Raw genomic sequence first — 22,548 nt, 5'->3', positions numbered from 1 at the left:
CTGTCATAAGTACGAGTCAGTTGCCAAGCGTCCGAATTTTGATCACGTGATCCTGGGGATGCTGCAAGGGTTGTAAGTGTGAAAAATGGTCATAAGTCACTTTTTTCAGTGCTGTTGTAACCTTGAACAGTCGCTAAATGAGCTGTTGTAAGTTGAGGACTAGGTGTACCTTATATTTGGCTTTAATGCTGCCGAGGGTGATTTTTCACTGTATTTTGAAGGTATGGCACTTAGATTAGATTAGATTAGATTAGATTAGATTAGATTAGATTAGATTAGATAACCTTTATTGTCATTTTTTCCCTATGGGCACAATGGCACCCATTAAAAATGAAATTTAGTTGCTTGCTCTCAAGTGTACGCATACATAACACACATTTAAACATACTCAACACAACATATGTATAGACCTACATCCTTACATATCAGTAACATAAATATGTTGCCCCCCTTTTGTTAAATAGGGAGATGTGGTTGCATCTGGAGAGCACCCCGTTTTTAGTCCAATCTGAGTAAGCCCCTGTAACAAAGAAAATGGTTTGTGTGTCAACCTGTTCTCCAAAGCCTCTGAAGGCAGGAGAAGAAGCAATATATTTATTTATTTTTATTTATTTTTAAAATTTATAACCCACCCCACTCCCGAAGGACTCTGGGCAGCTAACAATAAAAAACACATAAAACATAACAAAACAAACAGTACAAGAACAGTCATCCAGGGGTCAGGTTTTATAAACCCCAGGCCTGCCGGAAAAGCCAGGTCTTAAGCAGCTTACGGAAAACCAACAGGGTGGGAGGGGTCCTAATCTCTGGGGGGAGCTGGTTCCAAGACGTGGGTGCCATCACAGAGAAGGCCCTCCTCCGTGGCCCCGCCAAATGGCACTGCTTGGCCGACGGGGCCTGAAGGAGGCCCAGCCTGTGGGATCTAACCGGACGTAGGGAACTATGGAAACTAATCAAGGAGAGAAGCAACCTAGAACTAAGGAGAAACAATGACAATTAACCAGTGGAACGACCTGCCTCTGGAAGTTGTGGGTACTCCAACTTTGGAAGTTTTAAAGAAGAGAAGTGGACAGCCACTTGACTGGAATGGTATAGGAGGTTGTACTAGATGACCTCCAAGGTCCCTTCCAGCTCTATTCTGGTTAACTCCTACCCCTGGCTCAGCCGTCTATCATGCATACATGATAGCAATATTCCAATATTTGAGGGACTGCCACAAAGAAGAGGGGGGGGGTGTCAACCTATTCTCCAAAGCACCAGAAGGAAGGATAAGAAGCAGCTGATGGAAACTCATCAAGGAGAGAAGCAACCTGGAACGAAGGAGAAACTTCCTGACAGTCAGAACAATTAACCAGTGGAACTGCTTGCCACCAGAAGTTGTGGGTGCTCCAGCACTGGATGTTTTTAAGAAGAGACTGGACAGCCATTTGACGTGGATGGTATACTATAAGGTCTCCTGCCTTGAGCAGAGGGCTGGACTAGAAGACCTCCCAGATCCCACTCTATTCTATTCTATTCTATTCTATTCTATTCTATTCTATTCTATTCCATTCTGCATTCTATATCCTATCCTATCCTATTCTATCCTATCCTGTCCTGTCCAGTCCTGTCCTATTCTATTCTATTCTATTCTATTCTATTCTATTCTATTCTGTTCTGTTCTGTTCTATTCTATTCTATTCTATTCTATTCTATTCTATTCTATTCTATTCTATTCTATTCTATTCCATTCTGCATTCTATATCCTATCCTATCCTATCCTATCCTATCCTGTCCTGTCCTGTCCTGTCCAGTCCTGTCCTATCCTATCCTATCCTATCCTATCCTATCCTATCCTATCCTATCCTATCCTATCCTATCCTATCCTATCCTATCCTATTCTATTCCATTCTGCATTCTATATCCTATCCTATCCTATTCTATCCTGTCCTGTCCAGTCCTGTCCTGTCCTATTCTATTCTATTCTATTCTATTCTATTCTATTCTATTCTATTCTATTCCATTCCATTCTATTCTATTCTATTCTATTCTTTGTAATTCTGTTCTATTCTATTGTATTTCTTATTCTATTCTATTCTATTCTATTCTATTCTATTCTATTCTATTCTATTCCATTCTGCATTCTATATCCTATCCTATCCTATCCTATCCTATCCTGTCCTGTCCTGTCCTGTCCTGTCCTGTCCTGTCCAGTCCTGTCCTATCCTATCCTATCCTATCCTATCCTATCCTATCCTATCCTATCCTATTCTATTCTATTCTATCTTATCCTATTCTATTCCATTCTGCATTCTATATCCTATCCTATCCTATCCTATCCTATCCTATCCTATCCTATCCTATCCTATCCTATCCTATCCTATCCTATCCTATTCCATTCTGCATTCTATATCCTATCCTATCCTGTCCTGTCCTGTCCTGTCCAGTCCAGTCCAGTCCTGTCCTGTCCTGTCCTGTCCTGTCCTGTCCTATCCTATCCTATCCTATCCTATCCTATCCTATCCTATCCTATCCTATCCTATCCTATCCTATCCTATTCTATTCTGCATTCTATATCCTATCCTATCCTAAAGGATGGTTCCCAGCAGGGGGAGGGGTGGTCTACCCCAGCTGCTCCTCCTTCCCTGCCTCTCCCCCCCCCCAGCTGCCCATTCAGGCCTCTGTCCACAGTCCATGGCCCGAATCAGTGGGGAGTAAACAATCCCCATGTGCTCATGTCAGTGTGCACCCTTGAGCACATTGTGGGGGGGGGAGGAAGGAACAAAGGGCTGCTGTTGCACTCCCCCCCTTGGTCCGATGCCATGGAGTTGTTTTCTTGGCTTGCAATAACAGCCCCTCTGCCAAGCGAGGGGCGTGGAGGAGGCGGGAAGCCTCTCCTGGGCCTTTGCTGAAGCAAGACAGCGGCTGGCTTGAGACAATCCGTGGTGGTCTGGCGAACCGTGCCCAACAGCTGACCCACAAGGTGGAGCGGAGGTGTCCAATCTTGGCACCTGTCAGACTTGTGGATTACAACTCCCAGAATCCCCCCAGCCAGCTTGCTATACCTTTAATGCCCAGGCCAATATTGTTGATCACTGCTGGGGGAGAGGGTGGGGTTTCCCAGCTGGAGCAGCTTCCCCATGGCGGGACTTCAGCTCCCAGAATCCCCTAGTCAGCAGGGTGATTGTGGAGGATTCTGGCTAGGGAATTCTGGGCGTTGACGTCCGTGCATCTTCAAGGAGGAGGAGGACTGTGGGGTCCTCGGTGGTCTCTGAGCTTGGTGGTTTTCTTGCAGACATTTCATGACCCAACTAGGTAACATCATCAGTGCTAGAAGGGAATGGGTTTTACGGAGGAGGAGGAGGAGGAGGAGGAGAATGTAGGGTCCTTGGTGTTCTCTGAACGTGGTGGCTTTCTTGCAGCCGTTTCATTACCCAACTAGGTAACATCATCAGTGCTAGAAGGAAGGAAGGAAGGAAGGAAGGAAGGAAGGAAGGAAGGAAGGAAGGAAGGAAGGAAGGAAGGAAGGAAGGAAGAGGAGGAGGAGGAGGAGGAGAAAAGGAGGATTAGGGGAGACATAATAGCAGCCTTCCAATATCTCAGGGGATGCCCCAAAGAAGAGGGAGTCAAGCTATTCTCCAAAGCACCTGAAGGCAGGAGAAGAAGCAACAGATGGAGAAACTAACCAAGGAGAGAAGCAACCTGGAACTAATGTGAGATGTAAAAACCCCAAATTTTGATGCTCACAATACGAAGACAAGCCTGGTTAACAAAACAAAGGTGTCTTGGAGAATAACATAAACAGAATAAAAGAGAAAAGAAAAAGAATAGAAGAGAGGAGCATTTGCAAACGTGGCCCCCTGGATCCGTCCCTATGGAGCGGATTCCAGGAGCCCACTGGCCTTTATTTCCTTCACTAAGGAGAAACTTCCTGACAGTTAGAACAATTAACCAGCGGAACTACCTGCCTCCAGAAGCGGTGAATGCTCCAACACTGGAAGTTTTCAAGAAGGGGCTGGACAGCCACTTGTCTCAAAATCTGCAGGGTCTCCTGCTTGAGCAGGGGGTTGGACTAGAAGACCTCCAAGGTCCCTTCCATCTCTGTTATTCTGTTATTCTGTTCAAGCGATGCTGCTCCCTATGGAGTGATGCTCAGGGTCCCTCCGGTCAAAGCAATTTGCCTCCAACCGCAGCCACCTCCTCGTGGCCGCAATTCTTCCTATTCAGCTCCAAAGCCTCTTTTGAAGCGGAGGGAAGCCCAGAGGTTAATCCGCTGTCCTTTGATGTGCCAGGCGGGCCTGCCCCAGCTTGACAACCAACACAAACAGGAGACCTTGTGATGTTAATGGCCCTTTTCCGGTTGTTCGGCTTGGCACGGCCCTTTGGTGCCCATTAAAAGTCTCATCTCTGGAATTGCCCAGAGGACAGCTAACTGGCAAGTGGGGATTATTTTGAACAAGCCAGGACCTTTTTTTTTTTTTTCCTGCAAATGCCAGGCCTTTGCGTCCGCAGGGATCCCAGTTTGTAATTTGTTAACGCAAACAGGCATCGCCGTTTCCCCGTCAAAGGATCTCCACGCAAGGCTGCAACTTTGAAAGCAATCGGTTTAGATCGGCAGGGATCCCAGTTTAGCTTGATAATGCAAGCAGGCGTCTTCTCCCACCAAGGATAACTCCACGCAAGGCTGCAACATTTAAAATTGTTTGGATTATATCTAATATCCATATTCCAATTTCTCAGGGGTTGCCCCCAAAAAGAGGGAGTCAAGCTATTCTCCAAAGCACCTGAAGGCAGGATAAGAAGCAACGGATGGAAACTCATCCAGGAGAGAAGCAACCTGGAACTAAGGAGAAACTTCCTGACAGTGAGGACAATTAACCAGTGGAACAACCTGCCACCAGAAGCGGTGAATGCTCCAACAGTGGAAGTTTTTAAGAAGAGGCTGGACAGCCATTTGTCTGAAATGGTATAGGGTTTCCTGCCTGAGCAGGGGGTTGGACTAGAAGACCTCCAAGGTCCCTTCCAACTCTTATTCTGTTAAATCCTCCAATTCCTGGAATTGGGATTGTCCAGTTTAACGAAAAGGACTAAGGGTGACATGATAGCAATAGTCCAGTATTTGAGGGGCTGCCATAAAGAAGAGGGAGTCAAGCTATTCTCCAAAGCACCTGAGGGCAGGACAAGAAGCAACGGATGGAAACTCATCAAGGAGAGAAGCAACCTGGAACTAAGGAAAAATTTCCTGAAAGTGAGGACAATTAACCAGTGGAACAACTTGCCACCAAAAGTTGTGGGTGCAGGAATTGGGTATGTCTAGTTTAATGAAGAGAAGGACGAGGGGGGGCAGGATAGCAGTGTTCCAGTATCTCAGGGGCTGCCCCAAAGAAGAGGGAGTCAAGCTGTTCTCCAAAGCGCCTGAAGGCAGGACAAGAAACAATGGATGAAAACTCATCAAGGAGAGAAGCAACCTGGAACTAAGGAGAAACTTCCTCACAGTCAGAACAATTAACCAGTGGAACTACCTGCCTCCAGAAGCAGTGAATGCTCCACCACTGGAAGTCTTTAAGAAGAGACCGGACAGCCATTTGTCTGAAATGGTCTAGGTCAGTGTTTCTCAACCTTGACAATTTTAAGGCATGTGGACTTCAACTCCCAGAATTCCACAGCCAGCAATGGAATTCTGGGAGTTGAAGTCCACATGCCTTAAAATTGTCAAGGTTGAGAAACACTGGTCTAGGTTTTCCTGCCTGAGCAGGGGGTTGGACTAGATGCCCTCCAAGGTACCTTCCAACTCTTGTTATTCTGTTATACAGGTCGTCCTCAACTTACAACAGTTGATTTAGTGACCATTCAAAGTTACAACAGCATTGAAAAAATCTGCTTGGGTCCTAGTTTATAATTTGTTAATGCAAATAGGCCCCCCCTTACTCCCCCCCAGTCAAGGATCTCCAATCAAGGCTGCAGCTTTTACATTCATCTTTTGAAATCTGTTATCAGGAATTTTTCGAGGCCGGGGATGTGTCCCGGTGTCCAAGGTCGAGAGGGAATGTGGACTTCTGGGTGGCAAATCCAGGCTTCTCTGATGAAGCAGCTTGCAAGGCTGACCCGTGTTGGGGTGTTCGCCCCCCCCTCCTCATTAGGACCCTGTCCTTGCTTCCCCCCCCCCCAAGTGACCGATGGAGAGTTAAAGACATGTAATTTCATAGATGGAGCTCCTAAAGTATGTAAATTTGAGAGCAAGGAGTCTCCAAATTTGGCTACTGGAAGACTGGGGGACTTCAATTCCCAGAATTCCCCAGCCAGCATGCGCTGGCTGGGGAATTCTGGGAGTTGAAGTCCACCAGTCTTCCAGTTGGGGAATTCTGGGAGTTGAAGTCCACCGGTCTTCCGGTTGGGGAATTCTGGGAGTTGAAGTCCACCGGTCTTCCGGTTGGGGAATTCTGGGAGTTGAAGTCCACCGGTCTTCCGGTTGGGGAATTCTGGGAGTTGAAGTCCACCGGTCTTCCGGTTGGGGAATTCTGGGAGTTGAAGTCCACCGGTCTTCCGGTTGGGGAATTCTGGGAGTTGAAGTCCACCGGTCTTCCGGTTGGGGAATTCTGGGAGTTGAAGTCCACCGGTCTTCCGGTTGGGGACTTCTGGGAGTTGAAGTCCACCGGTCTTCCGGTTGGGGAATTCTGGGAGTTGAAGTCCACCGGTCTTCCGGTTGGGGAATTCTGGGAGTTGAAGTCCACCGGTCTTCCAGTGGACAAATTTGGAGACCCTTCCCTGCTCTAGAGCAGTGATTCTTAACCTGGGCGACATTGCCCCCCAGGGGGCAATTTCATTTTTCAGGGGGGCGATGGAATGAAAAGGGGGCGATATGGGGGCGATGGAGCGAGAAGTTTGGGGGACACTTTTGAGACTTTTTCATACAGTGAATTGCTGCATATCTGTCGTACAAAAACATCAGATCGCTCGCTATTAGTGGATTGAATTGTGTTTTCAAATGTTCCTCCCGCTAGCTTCAGTACAGAATGCCGTACATATGTAAATGCGCATCTTCATGCGCATTGCGCAGCAGCCTCTACCCATACAGTGGCGCGCCATTGGCCAGAATATGGGAGATATGGGAAAAAGACTGGAAATAAATTATTTGCATCGATATGTCCTGATGACAATTTGAAAGAAAACAAAAAAAGCATTTGCATAAATTGAAGAATTATTTCCTATGTTGTGATTGACAGGTGATGTTGGGGGAGGGGGGCGATGACAACTTCCTCATTGGCTCAAGGGGGCGATTCGTTCAAAAAGGTTAAGAACCACTGCTCTAGAGTACAGATAGTCCTCGACTTACGACCACAATTGAGACCAAAATTTCTGTTAAATGAGACATTTGTCAAGCGTGTTTTGTCCCACTTGACGACTTTGCTTGCCACAATGGTTCAGCGAATCGTGGCAGTGGTTAAGTCAGTCGTCCGGTCGCTAAGCGAATCTGGCTTTCCCCATGGACTTCGCTGGTCAGAAGGTCGCAAAAGGGAGATCACATGACTCCCGGGGAAGCTGCGATCGTCATAAATACGAGTCAATCGCCAAGTTTCTGAATTTTGATCCGCTGATCATGGGGATGCTTCAACGGTCGTTAACTCTTAAAAAAAAAACAACCCTTCTAGGACCTTCTTCCCTCATCCTTCTAGGATCTTCTTCCCTCACCCTTCTAGAATCTTCTTCCCCATCCTTCTGGGACCTTCTTCCCTCACCCTTCTAGAACCTTCTTCCCCACCCTTCTGGGACCTTCTTCCCTCACCCTTGTAGGATCTTCTTCCCTCACCCTTCTAGGATCTTCTTCCCCACCCTTCTGGGACCTTCTCCCCACACCCTTCTGGGACCTTCTTCCCTCACCCTTCTAGAACCTTCTTCCCCACCCTTGTAGGATCTTCTTCCCCACCCTTCTGGGACCTTCTCCCCTCACCCTTCTGGGACCTTCTTCCCACCCTTCTGAGACTTTGTTCCCCACCCTTCTGGGACCCCAGTGACATCAATTAAAATCAACAACTTGTTGGGCTCTGTATACTTTTGAAGTCCTCAGGCCCATTAGCCAAACCATGACTTTGGGGCCTTTCGGAAGATTGTTGAGGTAGGGCTCCTCTCTGCAGAGATGCTGTTGTGTGTATGTATGTATGTATGTATGTGTATGCACGCATGTATTCTATTATTCTATATCCTATATCTATCTATCTATCTATCTATCTATCTATCTATCTATCTATCTATCTATCTATCTATCTATCTATCTATCTATCTATCCATCCACAACAACAGTCAAATCAACCAGCCCCAAACCAGATCATGACTCAGCAACATCTGGACAAATAACACCCACACCAATTTTCAAAGGTATTTAAAGGCCAGTGCTCTGAGCACTGAGGAATGGAGACAAAAATGTCTGCAGCCAAATCTCCAAGCTCAGAGATCAAACCAACAGCCTAGCCCTAGCCTGTCTGTCTCTCATCTACCATCAATCACTCGAGCAGTTCCTATCATCTATGTATCCATCCGCCTACCATCAATCATTCAAGCATTTTGTATCATCTATGTCTGTCTGTCCCTCTGCCATCACTCAATTCCTATCATCCATCCATCCATCCATCTAAATCTAATCTAATCTCCGCCCATCTCTCTCACAGAGGAACTTCCTGTTCCACGAGAAGGGAGCCTCCACGGAGAAGGCCCTGCAGATGGACCTCCTTAAGAGGGGGCACCCGTAACATCCCCCCTGTCTTCTTCCCTCTGCTGGTGTGAATGTCACCAGGAAAAGGCAGACTACCATATCCCCTCTCTCCGGCTACTGTAGTTAAACACATCTGGGGAGCCCTGGATGGGGGGGGGAGGGCTGATCTGCCTCGGTCCATCCTGCTGGATCTGGTGGAAATGGTATAGATAGGGTCTTCTCTTTTGAGCAGGGGGCTGGACTAGACCACCTCCGAGGTCCCTTCCAACGCTCTCATTCTGACTTTGCCCATCGGCTGTGAAACCGGTTTGCTAAGGGGAGCCCTGGAGAGCCCACCCACCCCCACCCGCCATCTTGAGAAAGGAAGGAAAGGACCCAAAAACGAGACTGGACTCCCGGCTCAAACACCACAGTTTTATTGAAGGATTTCAACTTCCATCTTCAAATCCACCTTCGTCTTTATTTCTTTTTTTTTCCTCTTCTCTAATAAGGGGGCTCGTCTGAGGCCTGGACACGGAGGAAGGGGGGGGGGAGAGAGGAGCAAACTCAAGGCGCAAGTGCCAAGCTTGGACCCCAAGGACTGGCAGGCTGTGGGGGGGGGGAAGGCAAGAGCTGGGCTCTTCCCGGGCTGGGACGCTCCACCCCTCAACCGACAGCCTGCCTTTGCAATCAAAAGGGGTAGAGGGATGGGGGGTGGGGGGGTTAAACGGGGCACAGGGGGAGGGGGCGGAGAGGGAGGGCAAGCACAGCCAAAACACATAAATACAGACATACGGTTAACAAAAATAGTTATTATTGTATTCACAACGGAATAAAAACTACTCTTCAATATATACAGCCAATCTTGTATCTCTTCGGGGGAGGGGGCAGGCAAGCTGCCGGGGCGGCCTGGGCTTTTTTTTTGTGGGGAGGGGGATGCTAGGCCAGGGACAGGGGTGGTGGTGGTGGTGGTGTCATTTGAGTCTGCAGGGGGTGGGATGGGAGTCTCACTTGCTGGGCTCCATCATGCAGGAAAAGACCCAGATCTGGGGGGGGGGGACCCATGATGCTGCTGTGGCAGAAAAAGACCCTCCCCCCCCAAATGCCCCTTGTGTGTCCTAGGCTGCTGCAGAGCCCAAAGGAGATGCAGACCCCTCCCTCCCTTTCTCTCTCTCTCGCCCCCCCCAGCTCCACCTGCCCTACCCCGCTTTTCCTCCGCTCTCCTTTCCCTCCCGTAGACCTGATACGCTACCCCCCTCCCCAAATCCTCAGACCCCCCCCCACATCTCTGACCACCGACCTAACACTTGCAGGAAAAGAAAAAAATCTCAAAAGAAGTGCAACCCCCCCCCATTTCCCCACCCACCACCACGTTCCTGACATCCCTCCATCCACTTACTCTGCAGAGCCTCATAAGCCGCCACCAAACACCCGTCTGGTCCTGCCCCTCTCCTTCCCCTCCGGCATGGGGTATTCCTCCCCTTCTCCTCCCAGCCCCCCCCACCTCAAAGGGCCCTGCGGATGGATGCCTGCGCTTCCTGGAAGTTCCTTGGGCAAACGCCAGGCAGGGTCCCCGGAGGGGCAAGCTTGCAATTAGCAGCCGATGGTAAACACCTTCCCAAAGCTCCTGCGGATAATGCAGCACGCCCCCCTCCGATGCCCGGTGCCAGCTCTTAACCCTCCCTCCGCAGACAGATGGGGAGGGGGAAGGTGACCTACGAGACCCCCCCCAAACTCTGGAGAATCTAGGATTCTTTCCCAGGGCACAGAGGGTTTCTTTTTTGGGGGGGGGGGGCAGGGTGTTGATGCACGATAGTGCACCCAGCTGCTGTTCCTGTCACAGCAGGACCCACAACTGAACGGGGTGGGGGGCAAAGCCAGGAGACTGCCATCGTCCTTTCCTCGCTAGTCACCCAAACTTTGCACAGGGAGTCCTTAGCAAGCACACTGGGTACCCCCCCAAGCCACGCAGAGCTGAGAGGGGCAGCCTTGCCCCCCCCTTTTGACGCCCCCCCCAAAGCCCTCCGGCAGGGCGACGCACAGGTGGGGTGGTCCCCAGGCCGGAGAAAGTGAGGGGCCTGCGCTTCGTAAGGCACGGGGTGCCTTGTACCCCTTCCTCTCACCCTGATGAAGCTCTACCGCCCCCCCCCCCCACACACACTCAAACACACCCCGCCTCGCCCAGGAAGGAGTCCCTCTCCCATGCAGTCCCAGGAGCATGGGCTGTGTAGTGGGCAGAAGGTTCCGGATCTAGGTGACTTGCCTGTGGAGGGAGGTTTCGGGCAAGTCCGAGTATCCCTTAATGGTGGGTGGGTGGGGGAGAAGCCACACGCTTTGTCACTTGCCAGAGCCTGGGGAGGAGGGGGGGCCCTCCCCATCCCCTCCCTGAAGCCCCCCCCCCACCTCCCCAGGGGCTGGGTCTGCTGGGGAACAGGGCCGGAACGGCTTGAACGAGGTTAATTTGCAATTTCCAGAAATGACTGTTTTGCGGATGGAAAGCAGCAGGTGGGGGAACGGAAGGGGGGGGCTCTGAGGATCGGAGGAGCCCCCCCCAGCCGAGATCTGCACATAGGACAGCCAGAGTCTCTGGGTCTTGGGGGGGGGTGGAGAGGAGGGGGCAGGAGGCACCAGAAAGAGGTCTGTGAGTTGCTTGGAGGAGGAAGGGGGGTGAGCCTGGGGTGGGGGAGCGGAGCCCCCTCCTCCCCACCCCCCTGGAATGATTACGAGGACGGAGGGCTGGAGCAGGGCCCAGATGGTCAGTTGGTCAGTCTCTGGCTATTTGCGGCTGAGCAGGGAGCCCAGCAGGACCACGCCGGCCACGGTGGCCCCCGTCCACAGCCACTTGTTGAAGCGCTCCTGGCCCTTCCGGCTCTTGGCGGCCGCGTCGTTCCCGTACAGGTCCACAAACCGCTCCTGCGAGGGGGAAAGAAGAGGAAGAAAGAGAAAGGAGGGTGAGGCCGGAGGCTAAACCCAGAGAATGCACAGGGACCTTGGAGGTCTTTTAGTCCAACCCCAAGTGTGCGCGCGCGCACAAAGACAAACACATCCATGAGCTCATGGTGTAGGGTTAGGGTTTTACGCTTAAGGCAGGACTAGAACTTACCGTCTCCTGGTGATTGGCCAGAGTCACCCAGCTGGTTCTCCTGCCTAAGGGAGAACTAGAACTCACCGTCTCCTGGTGATTGGCCTAAAATCACCCAAGCAGCTTTCATGCCTAAGGTGGAACTAGAACTCACTGTCTCCTGGTGATTGGCCCAAAGTCACTCAGCCGGCCTTCATGCTTAAGGCGGGACTAGAACTCACCATCTCCTGGTTTCTAGCCTTGTGCCTTAACCACTAGGCCAAAGTGGCTGTCAAGTCCTTTTATCATAGTTTTGCATCTAGGCCAGGGGTAGGCAACCTTGGCTCTTTTATGACTATTGGACTTCAACTCCCAGAATTCCTGAGCCAGCAGGGGGGAACTATGGCCCCTTTATGACTCGTGGACTTCAACTCCCAGAATTGCTGAGCCAGCATGGGGGAACTATGGCCCCTTCATGACTCGTGGACTTCAACTCCCAGAATTCCTGAGCCAGCATGGGGGAACTATGGCCCCCTCATGACTGGTGGACTTCAACTCCCAGAATTCCTGAGCCAGCATGGGGGGAACTATGGCCCCCTCATGACTCATGGACTTCAACTCCCAGAATTCCTGAGCCAGTATGGGGGAACTATGGCCCCCTCATGACTCGTGGACTTTAACTCCCAGACTTCCTGAGCCAGCATGGCTCAGCTTGGAAACCTCTCTCTTTCCCCTCAGCATGGCTGGCTCAGGAATTCTGGGAGTTGAAGTCCACCAGTCATGAAGGGGCCGTAATTCCCCCATGCTGGCTCAGGAATTCTGGGAGTTAAAGTCCACGAGTCATAAAAGAGCCAAGGTTGCCTACCACTGGCCTAGGCCTAGGCCGCTTTATGACTCGTGGACTTTAACTCCCAGAATTCCTGAGCCAGCATGGGGGAACTATGGCCCCCTCATGACTCGTGGACCAACTCCCAGAATTCCTGAGCCAGCATGGGGGAACTACGGCCCCCTCATGCCTGGTGGACTTCATCTCCCAGAATTCCTGAGCCACCATGGGGGAACTATGGCCCCCTCATGATTCGTGGACTTCAACTCCCAGAATTCCTGAGCCAGCATGGCTCAGCTTGGAAACCTCTCCCTTTCCCCCTCAGCATGGCTGGCTCAGGAATTCTGGGAGTTGAAGTCCACCAGTCATACAAGAGCCGAGGTGGCCTACCCCTGGCTTAGTGGGAGCTGAAGGAGGCCATTTTGGAGCAAGGTTGCATCCTGACAGGGCCTCCCCAAGAGTTTCGCCTGGCGACCTCCCGACAGCCGGTTCAAGGCAGCCCGAGAATCCGGCTGTGCTTTCCCCAAAAGCTTGATTTTCTTGGGGATTTCACTCGCTTTCACGGCTCCTATCGTTTGGGGCTTGTATTTGATGTTTTTAATTTATCTCAAGGTTGCTCAGACAGCTCCGGGGATTGGTTGAGCAGGGGCTTACTGTTTGGCAGCACTGGAAAAAGGCTTTCAATTTTTTTTTTTAAAAAAAAGCAAAATCACGCTGGACATTGGGGGGGGGGGGTGGACGGCCATTGGGCTGAAGTGTTGAGGCAGCCGGAAAAGTATAAAAATAAATGGTTGCACCTAAACAGCAAACCTCCTGCCAAAGTTTTGGCTTCTTTTCCCACTCCTTCCGCTCGGATTTTGCGGAAATACCTGTCCAAGTTACCATCTTAAAAATGGGAAGGTGGGACTTCTTTCAGCTTGAGTTCAAGGTGCCCCCTTTTGCCCTTCTGAGCTTCCCTCTTAGGAAGGGAGAGTCCCCCTCAGCCAGGCTTGCTTCCTTCCTTCTCTTTCTTTCTTTCTTTCTTTCTTTCTTTCTTTCTTTCTTTCTTTCTTTCTTTCTTTCTTTCTTTCTTTCTTTCTTTCTTTCTTTCTTTTCCTTCCTTCCTCAAAATCAGTATATTTTCCTTCCTTCCTTCCTTCCTTCCTTCCTTCCTTCCTTCCTTCCTTCCTTCCTCAAAATCAGTATATTTTCCTTCCTTCCTTCCTTCCTTCCTTCCTTCCTTCCTTCCTTCCTTCCTTCCTTCCCTCCTTCCTAAAAATCAATCATCCTTCTTTCTACATTATAACCTTCCTTCCTTTTTCTCATCGTTCTTTCCTTCCTTCCTTTCCTTCCCTTTCTTCTCTCCCTCCCTCTCTATGCCACCCATCTCGGTGTTCAAAGTTTCCTACCTGAGTAGGGGGCTGGACTAGAAGATCTCCAAAGTCCCTTCCAACTCTATTACTACTACTACTACTACTATTATTATTATCTTTTATTCATTAGACGTGAACCTCAGTCAGCTGAACATTCAAATTGACTGGCGCTGATGGTTGACATGGGTTGCTGCCAGCATCCTAAGGGTCAACCAGGTACCTCCTTAAAATGTAAGATGTTCCGAGTAGCAGAGTTTTTTATTTTTATATAATAATAATAACAACAACAACAACAACAACAACCACTGGAGCACCACTTGGACACCATTGGCATTGACAACTTCGCTATTAGTCAATTGCAAAAGGCGGCCTTATTAGGAACTGCTTCCATCCTGCGACGATACCTGTAATACCATCAAACATCCACATCTGCCTATCCCAGGTCCTGGGTAAGGACTCGATAGGTAGACAAAATGTCAAATCCAGTCTGAACATCTGGCTGACTGCGCGATGATCCATAATAATAATAATAATAATAATAATAATAATAATAATAGGGGCTTGTGTACTCTGAGGAAGATGAGAGCTATGCCAGAGGTTCAACCATACTGGACAGGTCTCATCAGAGGAGTCAGACAAAGAGTGTCTCTCCCATAAAAAATATGGTGAGACGCAAATTTCAGAATGCCATACCGGCTCGGACGTCGCCCGGGTTAACAAGGTCCGCACTAGATATTGGAGTTCCTGGATATCTGGTGAAAAATGGGTTACAGGACTCAGGACTGTTGGCTGAGCAACCAGGGCTAGCAGCTGCAGAACTACTGGAAGAAAAGGTGTTTACCCGTCGCAGATACACAGTGATGGAAAACAAAGAAATAATGATCTGTTACTACAGATCAAGTCCAACAAGGCGAGGATATCTAAAACGAATGCACCAATTCTGGAAAGAACAACATCCAGAATCAGAAATAACAGAACAGAGACTAGCAGATCAACGCCGATTTATAACACGAAATAAAGTATTTACAGAAACAGAATTGGACGAACTGCAAAGGTTTACCCAGGGCAAAGAAATCAAAGCCTTACCAGAAGTAATTCAGAATGTAGAGGCAAACCAGGGGGAGTTGGCAGTGAAAGAATCCAGCAGAGATATACAACTGTTCTCATTTGGAAACCAGGCACCTCTTCCTCAGGAAGAACAAAACCCTCTAACTAAAGAAATAAAAGAATTGAAACAAAGAATAACTGAGCATCTAGAACAGCACAAAAACAACAGAATAAGGCTACCTGCATTGAAGCTTGTTCCAAAGAAACAGCTAGCACAAGCATTAAAAGATGCAAATACTGCAATAGCAAGTATAAGCACCAATTCACTGCAAGAAACAAACCAATTAATGTACAGCACAGCTGCAGTTATAACAGAATACCTGGGATGTAAAATCAACAAAAAAGAAAAACAAACAAACAGTGCACCACAAAAATGGAAGGTTAGACTAGAAAATAAGATCAGCAAGTTAAGATCACATGCAAGCAAGCTAGAACAGATGAAAGAAAAGAAGCTGAAGAACAAGAAGACCAAAGAATACCTAATCAAGAAATACCACTTAGAAACAAGGAAGATCAAGGAAGCACTGGAAATAATAAAGCAACAAATAACAGCTATAGCCAGGAAAATCAGTAGATATGAAGCTCGAATTGCAAACTATAGGCAGAACCTCCAATTTCAATCCAATCAGAAACGTTTCTACCAATCCATCAATGGAGAAACTGCAAGGAATCAGTCAGTACCTGACAAGGAAGAAACAGTGCAGTTCTGGAAGCAGATATGGGATAACCCAAAGAAATACAACAAGGATGCAGCTTGGTTAAAAGAGGTGGATGCAAATAAAACAGAAGTTGAAATGAAAGAACTAGTAATAACAACAAAAATGGTAGAAAAAAGAGCAAAGAAAATCAAAAATTGGTCAGCACCAGGTGAAGATGAACTGCATGGGTTTTGGTTGAAACATCTAACTGTTATACACCCACTCATTGCCAAGCAGTTCAACAATATACTACAAGGAGGAGAAATTGAAAAGTGGCTAACAACTGGGAAAACCTACCTAATAATGAAAAATCCAGCAAAAGGGGCAACACCAGGTAACTACAGGCCAATTACCTGCTTACCAACAACTTTCAAATTACTAACTGGTGTGGTAGCTGATGCAGTACAACAGCATCTAGTTGAAAACAATCTCTTTCCACCTGAGCAGAAAGGAAACCGCCCCAATAGCAGAGGAACAAAAGATCAACTCCTAATAGACAAAATGATCTTGGAAAACTGCAAGAGAAGGAAGACCAACCTGAATGTGGCATGGATTGACTACAAAAAGGCATTTGACTCTCTGCCACATGATTGGATAATCAAGTGCCTAGAAATAACAGGAGTAAGTAGAAACATCAGAAAATTTGTGCAAAATCGATGGCACAATGGAAGACACAGTTGCAGATCAATGGTGAGAAGCTGGGAGAGGTTAATATCAAGAGAGGAATATTTCAAGGAGATTCATTATCACCATTACTATTTGTTATTGCACTGTTTCCTCTGTCAACAATACTGAATAACTCAGGACATGGTTATCAAACATCAAAAACATCTGCTAGACTATCCCATCTCCTTTACATGGATGATCTGAAGCTGTATGGAAAAACGCCATCTGAAATAGAATCGCTGCTCAACACTGTCCGTATATATAGCCAAGATATTGTAATGGAGTTTGGCTTGGACAAATGTGCCACACTTACTATCAAACAAGGAAAAATAGTGAAAACTGAAGGAATCAAGATGCCCCACGAAAATAACATTAAGAGTCTGGATGAGGAAGAGTACTACAAATACTTGGGTATCCTTCAAGCTGACAACATCAAGCACACTGAAGTCAAGAAAAAGATTAGAGGTGAATACATCAAGAGAGTGAAGAAGATCTTAAAATCCAAACTCAATGGAGGAAATACCATAAAGGCAATCAACACCTGGGCAATCCCAGTCATTAGGTACACAGCTGGAATAGTGGACTGGACTCAAGCAGAACTAAAAGCAATGGATAGGCAGACCAGAAAAATAATGACAATGAATCATGCCCTTCATCCACGCAGTGACATTGATAGACTTTATCTACCAAGGCAAATAGGTGGGCGTGGAATGCTACAAGTACATCAGATGGTTGAAGAAGAAAAAATGGCTTTGGAAGAATATCTGAAGAACAATGATGAAGATGCACTGAAATTAGTATATCAGGAAGGCTTACTAACTACTGGAGAGACCAAACTGGCCTACAAGAAAGACCAAATGAAGAACAGAATAGAGGCATGGGAAGACAAAGCACTACATGGCCAATACATTAAAAAAATAGCTGGGAAAGCAGATAATAATAAAACCTGGCAATGGCTAAGAGCAGGAAAATTGAAGAAAGAAACCGAAGGATTAATTCTGGCTGCACAAGACCAAGCTTTAAGGACAAATGCATACAAAGTCAAAATTGAGAAGACAGCAACAGACAGTAAGTGCCGCCTATGCAAAGAAGCTGAAGAAACAGTGGACCACTTGGTAAGCTGTTGCAAGAAGATTGCACAGACTGATTACAAGCAGCGGCATGACAAAGTAGCAACAATGGTGCATTGGAAGATCTGCAAAAAATATCATTTGCCTGTAAGCAAAAACTGGTGGGATCATAAAATAGAGAAAGTCATAGAAAATGATAAAATTAAACTGCTCTGGGACTTCAGAATTCAAACAGACAAGCACCTGCAACATAACACCCCAGACTTAACAATTGTCGATAAGAAAGACAAAAAAGTCTGGATAGTGGACGTGGCAGTGCCTGGAGACAGCAGAATAGAAGAGAAAGAACTGGAGAAGATAACAAAATACAAAGACCTACAAATAGAAATAGAAAGACTGTGGCAAAAGCAAGCAAGGGTAGTACCAATAGTCATAGGCTCCTTGGGCGCAATCCCAAAACAACTGGAGCACCACTTGAACACCATTGGCATTGACAAATTTGCTATTAGTCAATTGCAAAAGGCGGCCTTATTAGGAACTGCTTCCATCCTGCGACGATACCTATAATACCATCAAACATCTACTTCTGCCTATCCCAGGTCCTGGGTAAGGACTCGATAGGTAGACAAAATGCCAAATCCAGTCTGAACATCTGGCTGACTGTGCGATGATTGATAATAATAATAATAATATAATGTTTTAGTCTCCAGCCTCCTAGCTTATTCAAGGCCATGACCTCCAATTTCATCTTTTTAAAAGCTTCCTCTTCCAAGTATACCAGCATTTGAAAAAATCCAGATTAAACGGGGCCACACCGTTCCGGAAGGAAGGAAGGAAGGAAGGAAGGAAGGAAGGAAGGAAGGAAGGAAGGAAGGAAGGAAGGAAGGAAGGAAGGAAGGGAAGGAAAGGGAAGGAAGGAAGGGAAGGGAAGGAAGGAAGGAAGGAAGGAAGGAAGGGAGCCCCCGGTCAGTATTAGCCAGGACCCAGCAGCGATAAGACAACCGGCCTGTTGCCTCCTCATTCATTGCTGATCTTTGGCTTCTGCTTCTGCAGCCAGAAGCCACGTCCTGTCCACCCATCTCTGGATCACATGCACACCACACTAGCGGCCTGTGAAAAGACGCCCCCAACACGCACACCCACACATGGCCCGGCTCATGATTCCCTTGTGATGTTGCATGAGTGTCAAATCCATCTCAGCGCTTTCCCCTGCGGGCTGATCTGTGGCACATTCAGTAACACCACACCCAGCCCCATAATGGTAGAGGGGAAGGGACTTTGGAGATCTTCTAGACCAGTGGTTCTCCACCTGTGGGTCGGAACCCCATTTGGGGTCGAACGACCATTTTACGGGGGTCGCCAAACAACGCAGTCCGCCATTTTTCCCCCCTTTTCCTTAGCTGTCCTACTCCCTTTTATTCTATTGGCTTTTGAAAGCCAACAGAATAGACTCTCTTGAATAGAGTCTAATTCTATTGGCTTTCAAAATCCAATAGGAATTGTCCAGGCTGTCTCTGCCCTGCTGAGCCCGCCAAAAGTCCCATTCTGCAAACGGTGCTGCACCAGTTGAGTACTCCTCGACTTACGACCGGTTGAGTACTCCTCAACTTACGACCAGTTGGGGGTCGCAGCATTAAAAATGTTGAGAACCACTGTTCTAGTCCAACCCCTGCTCAAGGCAGGAGACCCTATACCATCCTGGTCAAATGGTTGGGTGATCTGTGTTTTGAAAAGCTCCAGTGATGGAGACCCACAATTTCTGGAGTCAAGCTGAGCCACTGAAGGAGAGTGTAACAGCTGGGACGGACTTGGGGAGGTCTTCTAGTCCAACCCCCTACCATCCCAGGCAAATGGCTGTCCAATCTCTTCTTAAAAAGACCACCAGCTGCTCCTGCTTCTCTCTGCAATCCCCATATCTTCTAGCACTGATGATGTTCCCTAGTTGGGTCATGAGACATCTGCAAGTAAACTATCAAGCTCAAGAGGCATCCAAGGACCCCACATTATTCCTCCTCCTCCTCCTCCCTATAGATCCTCTCACTTCTAGGACTGATGATGTTCCCTAGTTGGGTCATGAAACATCTGCAAGAAAACCTCCAAGAACCCCACATTATTCCTCCTCCTCCTCCTCCTCCAACTCGCAGGGTCACGCGATTCCCCTCTTGCGACCTTTGGATAAGCAAAGTCAATGGGGGGAATCTAGATTCGCTTAACAACCGTGTTCCTAACTTAAAGACTGCAGTGAGCCGTGGAACAGCGGTGGGCAGAAAGGTCGTAAATCGGGGCATAACTGACTAAGCAAACTGTCTCACTAAGTAAACTGTCTCGCTTAGGGACTGGGCTCAGTGGCGGCCGTAAGTTGAGGACTACCGGTAATGAGACTGGCTGGTGATTCGCAACCTTAGCGACTTTTAAGAGGCGTGGACTTCAACTCCCAGAATTCCCCAGCCAGCCTCTTAAAGGGGCCACGAGAGAGAGAGAGAGAGAGAGAGAGAGAGAGAGAGAGAGAGAGAGAGAGAGAGAGAGAGAGAGAGAGAGAGAGAGAGAGAGAACGAGAACCACTCTAGGAGAATGGAATTTGAATATCTTGGTGAGCAGCCATCAACAATATCTCTCCGTGCTTTCAGCGGTGGAAATAAAACGACATTCCAGGAGAATCAGATATTTGGGTGGCCAATCAGAGTCAGCACTCTGCTGTTTAAAACCAAGAAAAAAGTGTGTGTGTATGGGGGGGGGGGGAGCAGGATTCTGGAATGGCCTTGGAAATCGGAGTTGGGGCTCTCAGACCCCAGAACCGAGAGAGAAGGATTTGACTGTCAATGGTTTTGGTCACCACGATGTAAAAAAGATGCTGAGACTCTAGAAAGAGTGCAGAGAAGAGCAACAAAGAGGATCAGGGGACTGGAGGCTAAAACATATAAGGAATGATTGCTGGAATTGGGCATGTCTAGCTTAATGAAGAGAAGGACGAGGGGGGACATGATAGCAGTGTTCCAGTATCTCAGGGGCTGCCCCAAAGAAGGAGTCAAGCTATTCTCCAAAGCGCCCGAAGGCAGGACAAGAAGCAATGGATGGAAACTCATCAAGGAGAGAAGCAACCTAGAACTAAGGAGAAACTTCCTGACAGTGAGAACAATTAATGTGGACTTTCATTCTCCACCATTCAGTCAGAGCTTAAGAAGCTTCTTGGATGAGAAGCGAAACGCCTTCAAGGAGAAAACAAGAAAGTTCAGTTGTCTCTTGACAAAGCACCTTGGGGACCACCAGGACCTAGATGGCTGAGAATCTCCACAGGCATCACCTCCAGGGTGTCCTCATCTTACCAGGCTTGGCCTCCTGATGGCTAAATAGTTTCCAACAGGGCTGTCCAACCAATTCCCCAACCTCTTGAATAACAGACTTGATTTAGACGTTGTAGCTGCTTCATGACTGGAGCTTTTTAAGAAGAGATTGGCCAGCCATGTGTCTGAAATGGTGGAGGGTCTCCTGCTTGAGTAGGGGGTTGGACTAGATGACCTCCAAGGTCCCTTCCAACTCTGTGAATTCTGTTAAGAGGTGGAAGGAGCCTCGGAGGTCTTCTAGTCCAACCCCCTGCTCAAGCAAAGGACCCTACATCATTTCACTCAAATAGTTGTCCAGTCTCTTCTTAAAAACCTCCAGTGTTGGAGCATTCACAATTTCTGGAGGCAGGTAGTTCCACTGGTTAATTGTCCTCACTGTTAGGAAGTTTCTCCTTATTTCTAAGTTGCTTCTCTCCTTGGTGAGTTTCCATCCGTTGCTTCTTGTCCTGCCTTCAGGCGCTTTGGAGAAGAGCTTGACTCCCTCTTCTTTGGGGCAGCCCCTGAGATACTGGAACACGGCTATCCTGTCCCCCTTCATTAAACTAGACCAGTGATTCTCCACCTGTGGGTCGGGACCCCATTTGGGGTCGAACGACCATTTCACGGGGGTCGCCAAACAACGCAGTCCGCCATTTTGTCCCCCCTTTTCCTTAGCTGTGCTACTCCCTTTTATTCTATTGGCTTTTGAAAGCCAATAGAAGCGACTCTCTTGAATAGAGTCTAATTCTATTGGCTTTCCAAAGCCAATAGGAATTGTCCAGGCTGTCTCTGCCCTGCTGAGCCCGCCAAAAGTCCCATTCTGCAAATGGTGCTGCACCAGTTGAGTAGTCCTCGACTTACGACCGGTTGAGTAGTCCTCGACTTACGACCAGTTGGGGGTCGCGGCATTAAAAAGGTTGAGAACCACTGGACTAGACAGACCCAATTCCAGCCACCGTTCTTCCCATGTTTTAGCCTCTGTTGCTTCTTGTCCTGCCTTCAGGTGCTTTGGAGAACGGGCGGGCTGCCTCTTTTTTTGAGGCAGAAAAAGGAAAAAGCCGGCACTCCCACAAACCTTAAGGGCTGTTCCTGGCCAGGCCCGGCTGCAATTGTAGTGAAGGCGGAAATCAAAGCATGATCCCCTTTCTTAGGAAGGGAGGCGTCCTTCCGCTGACTGAAGATATGAGATGACGAGGAACATCCATGCACTTCTCTGTTCCTTCCCTAGCCGGATTTCAGCCAACAACGGGAGGGGCAGAAGGCACCACCCAGCCACTGCAGGCCACCCAACATGCAGGACTGCCTGCCGCTCATGAAGCAGAAACAGGAAGGGGGGGGGGAGACAGACCCTTCCACAAAGCAGAGATGAGAGAGAATCAATCACCTGAAGTGTCAATACCACTTTACAAGGCCTTGGTAAGGCCATACCTGGAATACTGCATCCAGTTTTGGTCACCACGATGTAAAAAAGATGTTGAGACTCTGGAAAGAGTGCAGAGAAGAGCAACAAAGATGATCAGGGGACTGGAGGCTAGAACATATAAGGAACGGTTGCTGGAATTGGGTCTGTCTAGTTTAATGAAGAGAAGGACGAGGGGGGACAGGATAGCAGTCTTCCAGTATCTCAGGGGTTGCCCCAAAGAAGAGGGAGTCAAGTCAAGCTATTCTCCAAAGCGCCTGAAAGTCGGACAAGAAGCAACGGATGGAAACTCATCCAGAAGAGAAGCAACCTGGAACTAAGGAGAAACTTCCTGACAGTGAGGACAATTAACCAGTGGAACCA

General features: G+C 48.2%; 1 protein-coding gene across 2 annotated transcripts in view; it reads right to left on the bottom strand.

Moving 5' to 3' along the window:
- Positions 1-10,194: 10,194 nt before the first annotated feature.
- Positions 10,195-22,548, bottom strand: part of BCL2L1 (BCL2 like 1) — a 70,490-nt gene continuing 58,136 nt past the window's right edge. For both annotated transcript variants that reach the window (XM_039363846.1, XM_039363845.1), the window contains exon 3: positions 10,195-11,578. In XM_039363846.1, coding sequence (XP_039219780.1) covers positions 11,441-11,578 — 138 coding nt within the window. In that variant the 3' untranslated portion in view covers positions 10,195-11,440. The remainder of the gene's footprint in view (positions 11,579-22,548) is intronic.

Source organism: Crotalus tigris, unplaced genomic scaffold, assembly GCF_016545835.1.
Source record: "Crotalus tigris isolate CLP2741 ecotype Arizona unplaced genomic scaffold, ASM1654583v1 scf7180000019601.482383, whole genome shotgun sequence".
NCBI classification, from domain to species: domain Eukaryota; kingdom Metazoa; phylum Chordata; class Lepidosauria; order Squamata; family Viperidae; genus Crotalus; species Crotalus tigris.
This window is presented reverse-complemented; position numbering and strand designations above follow the sequence as displayed.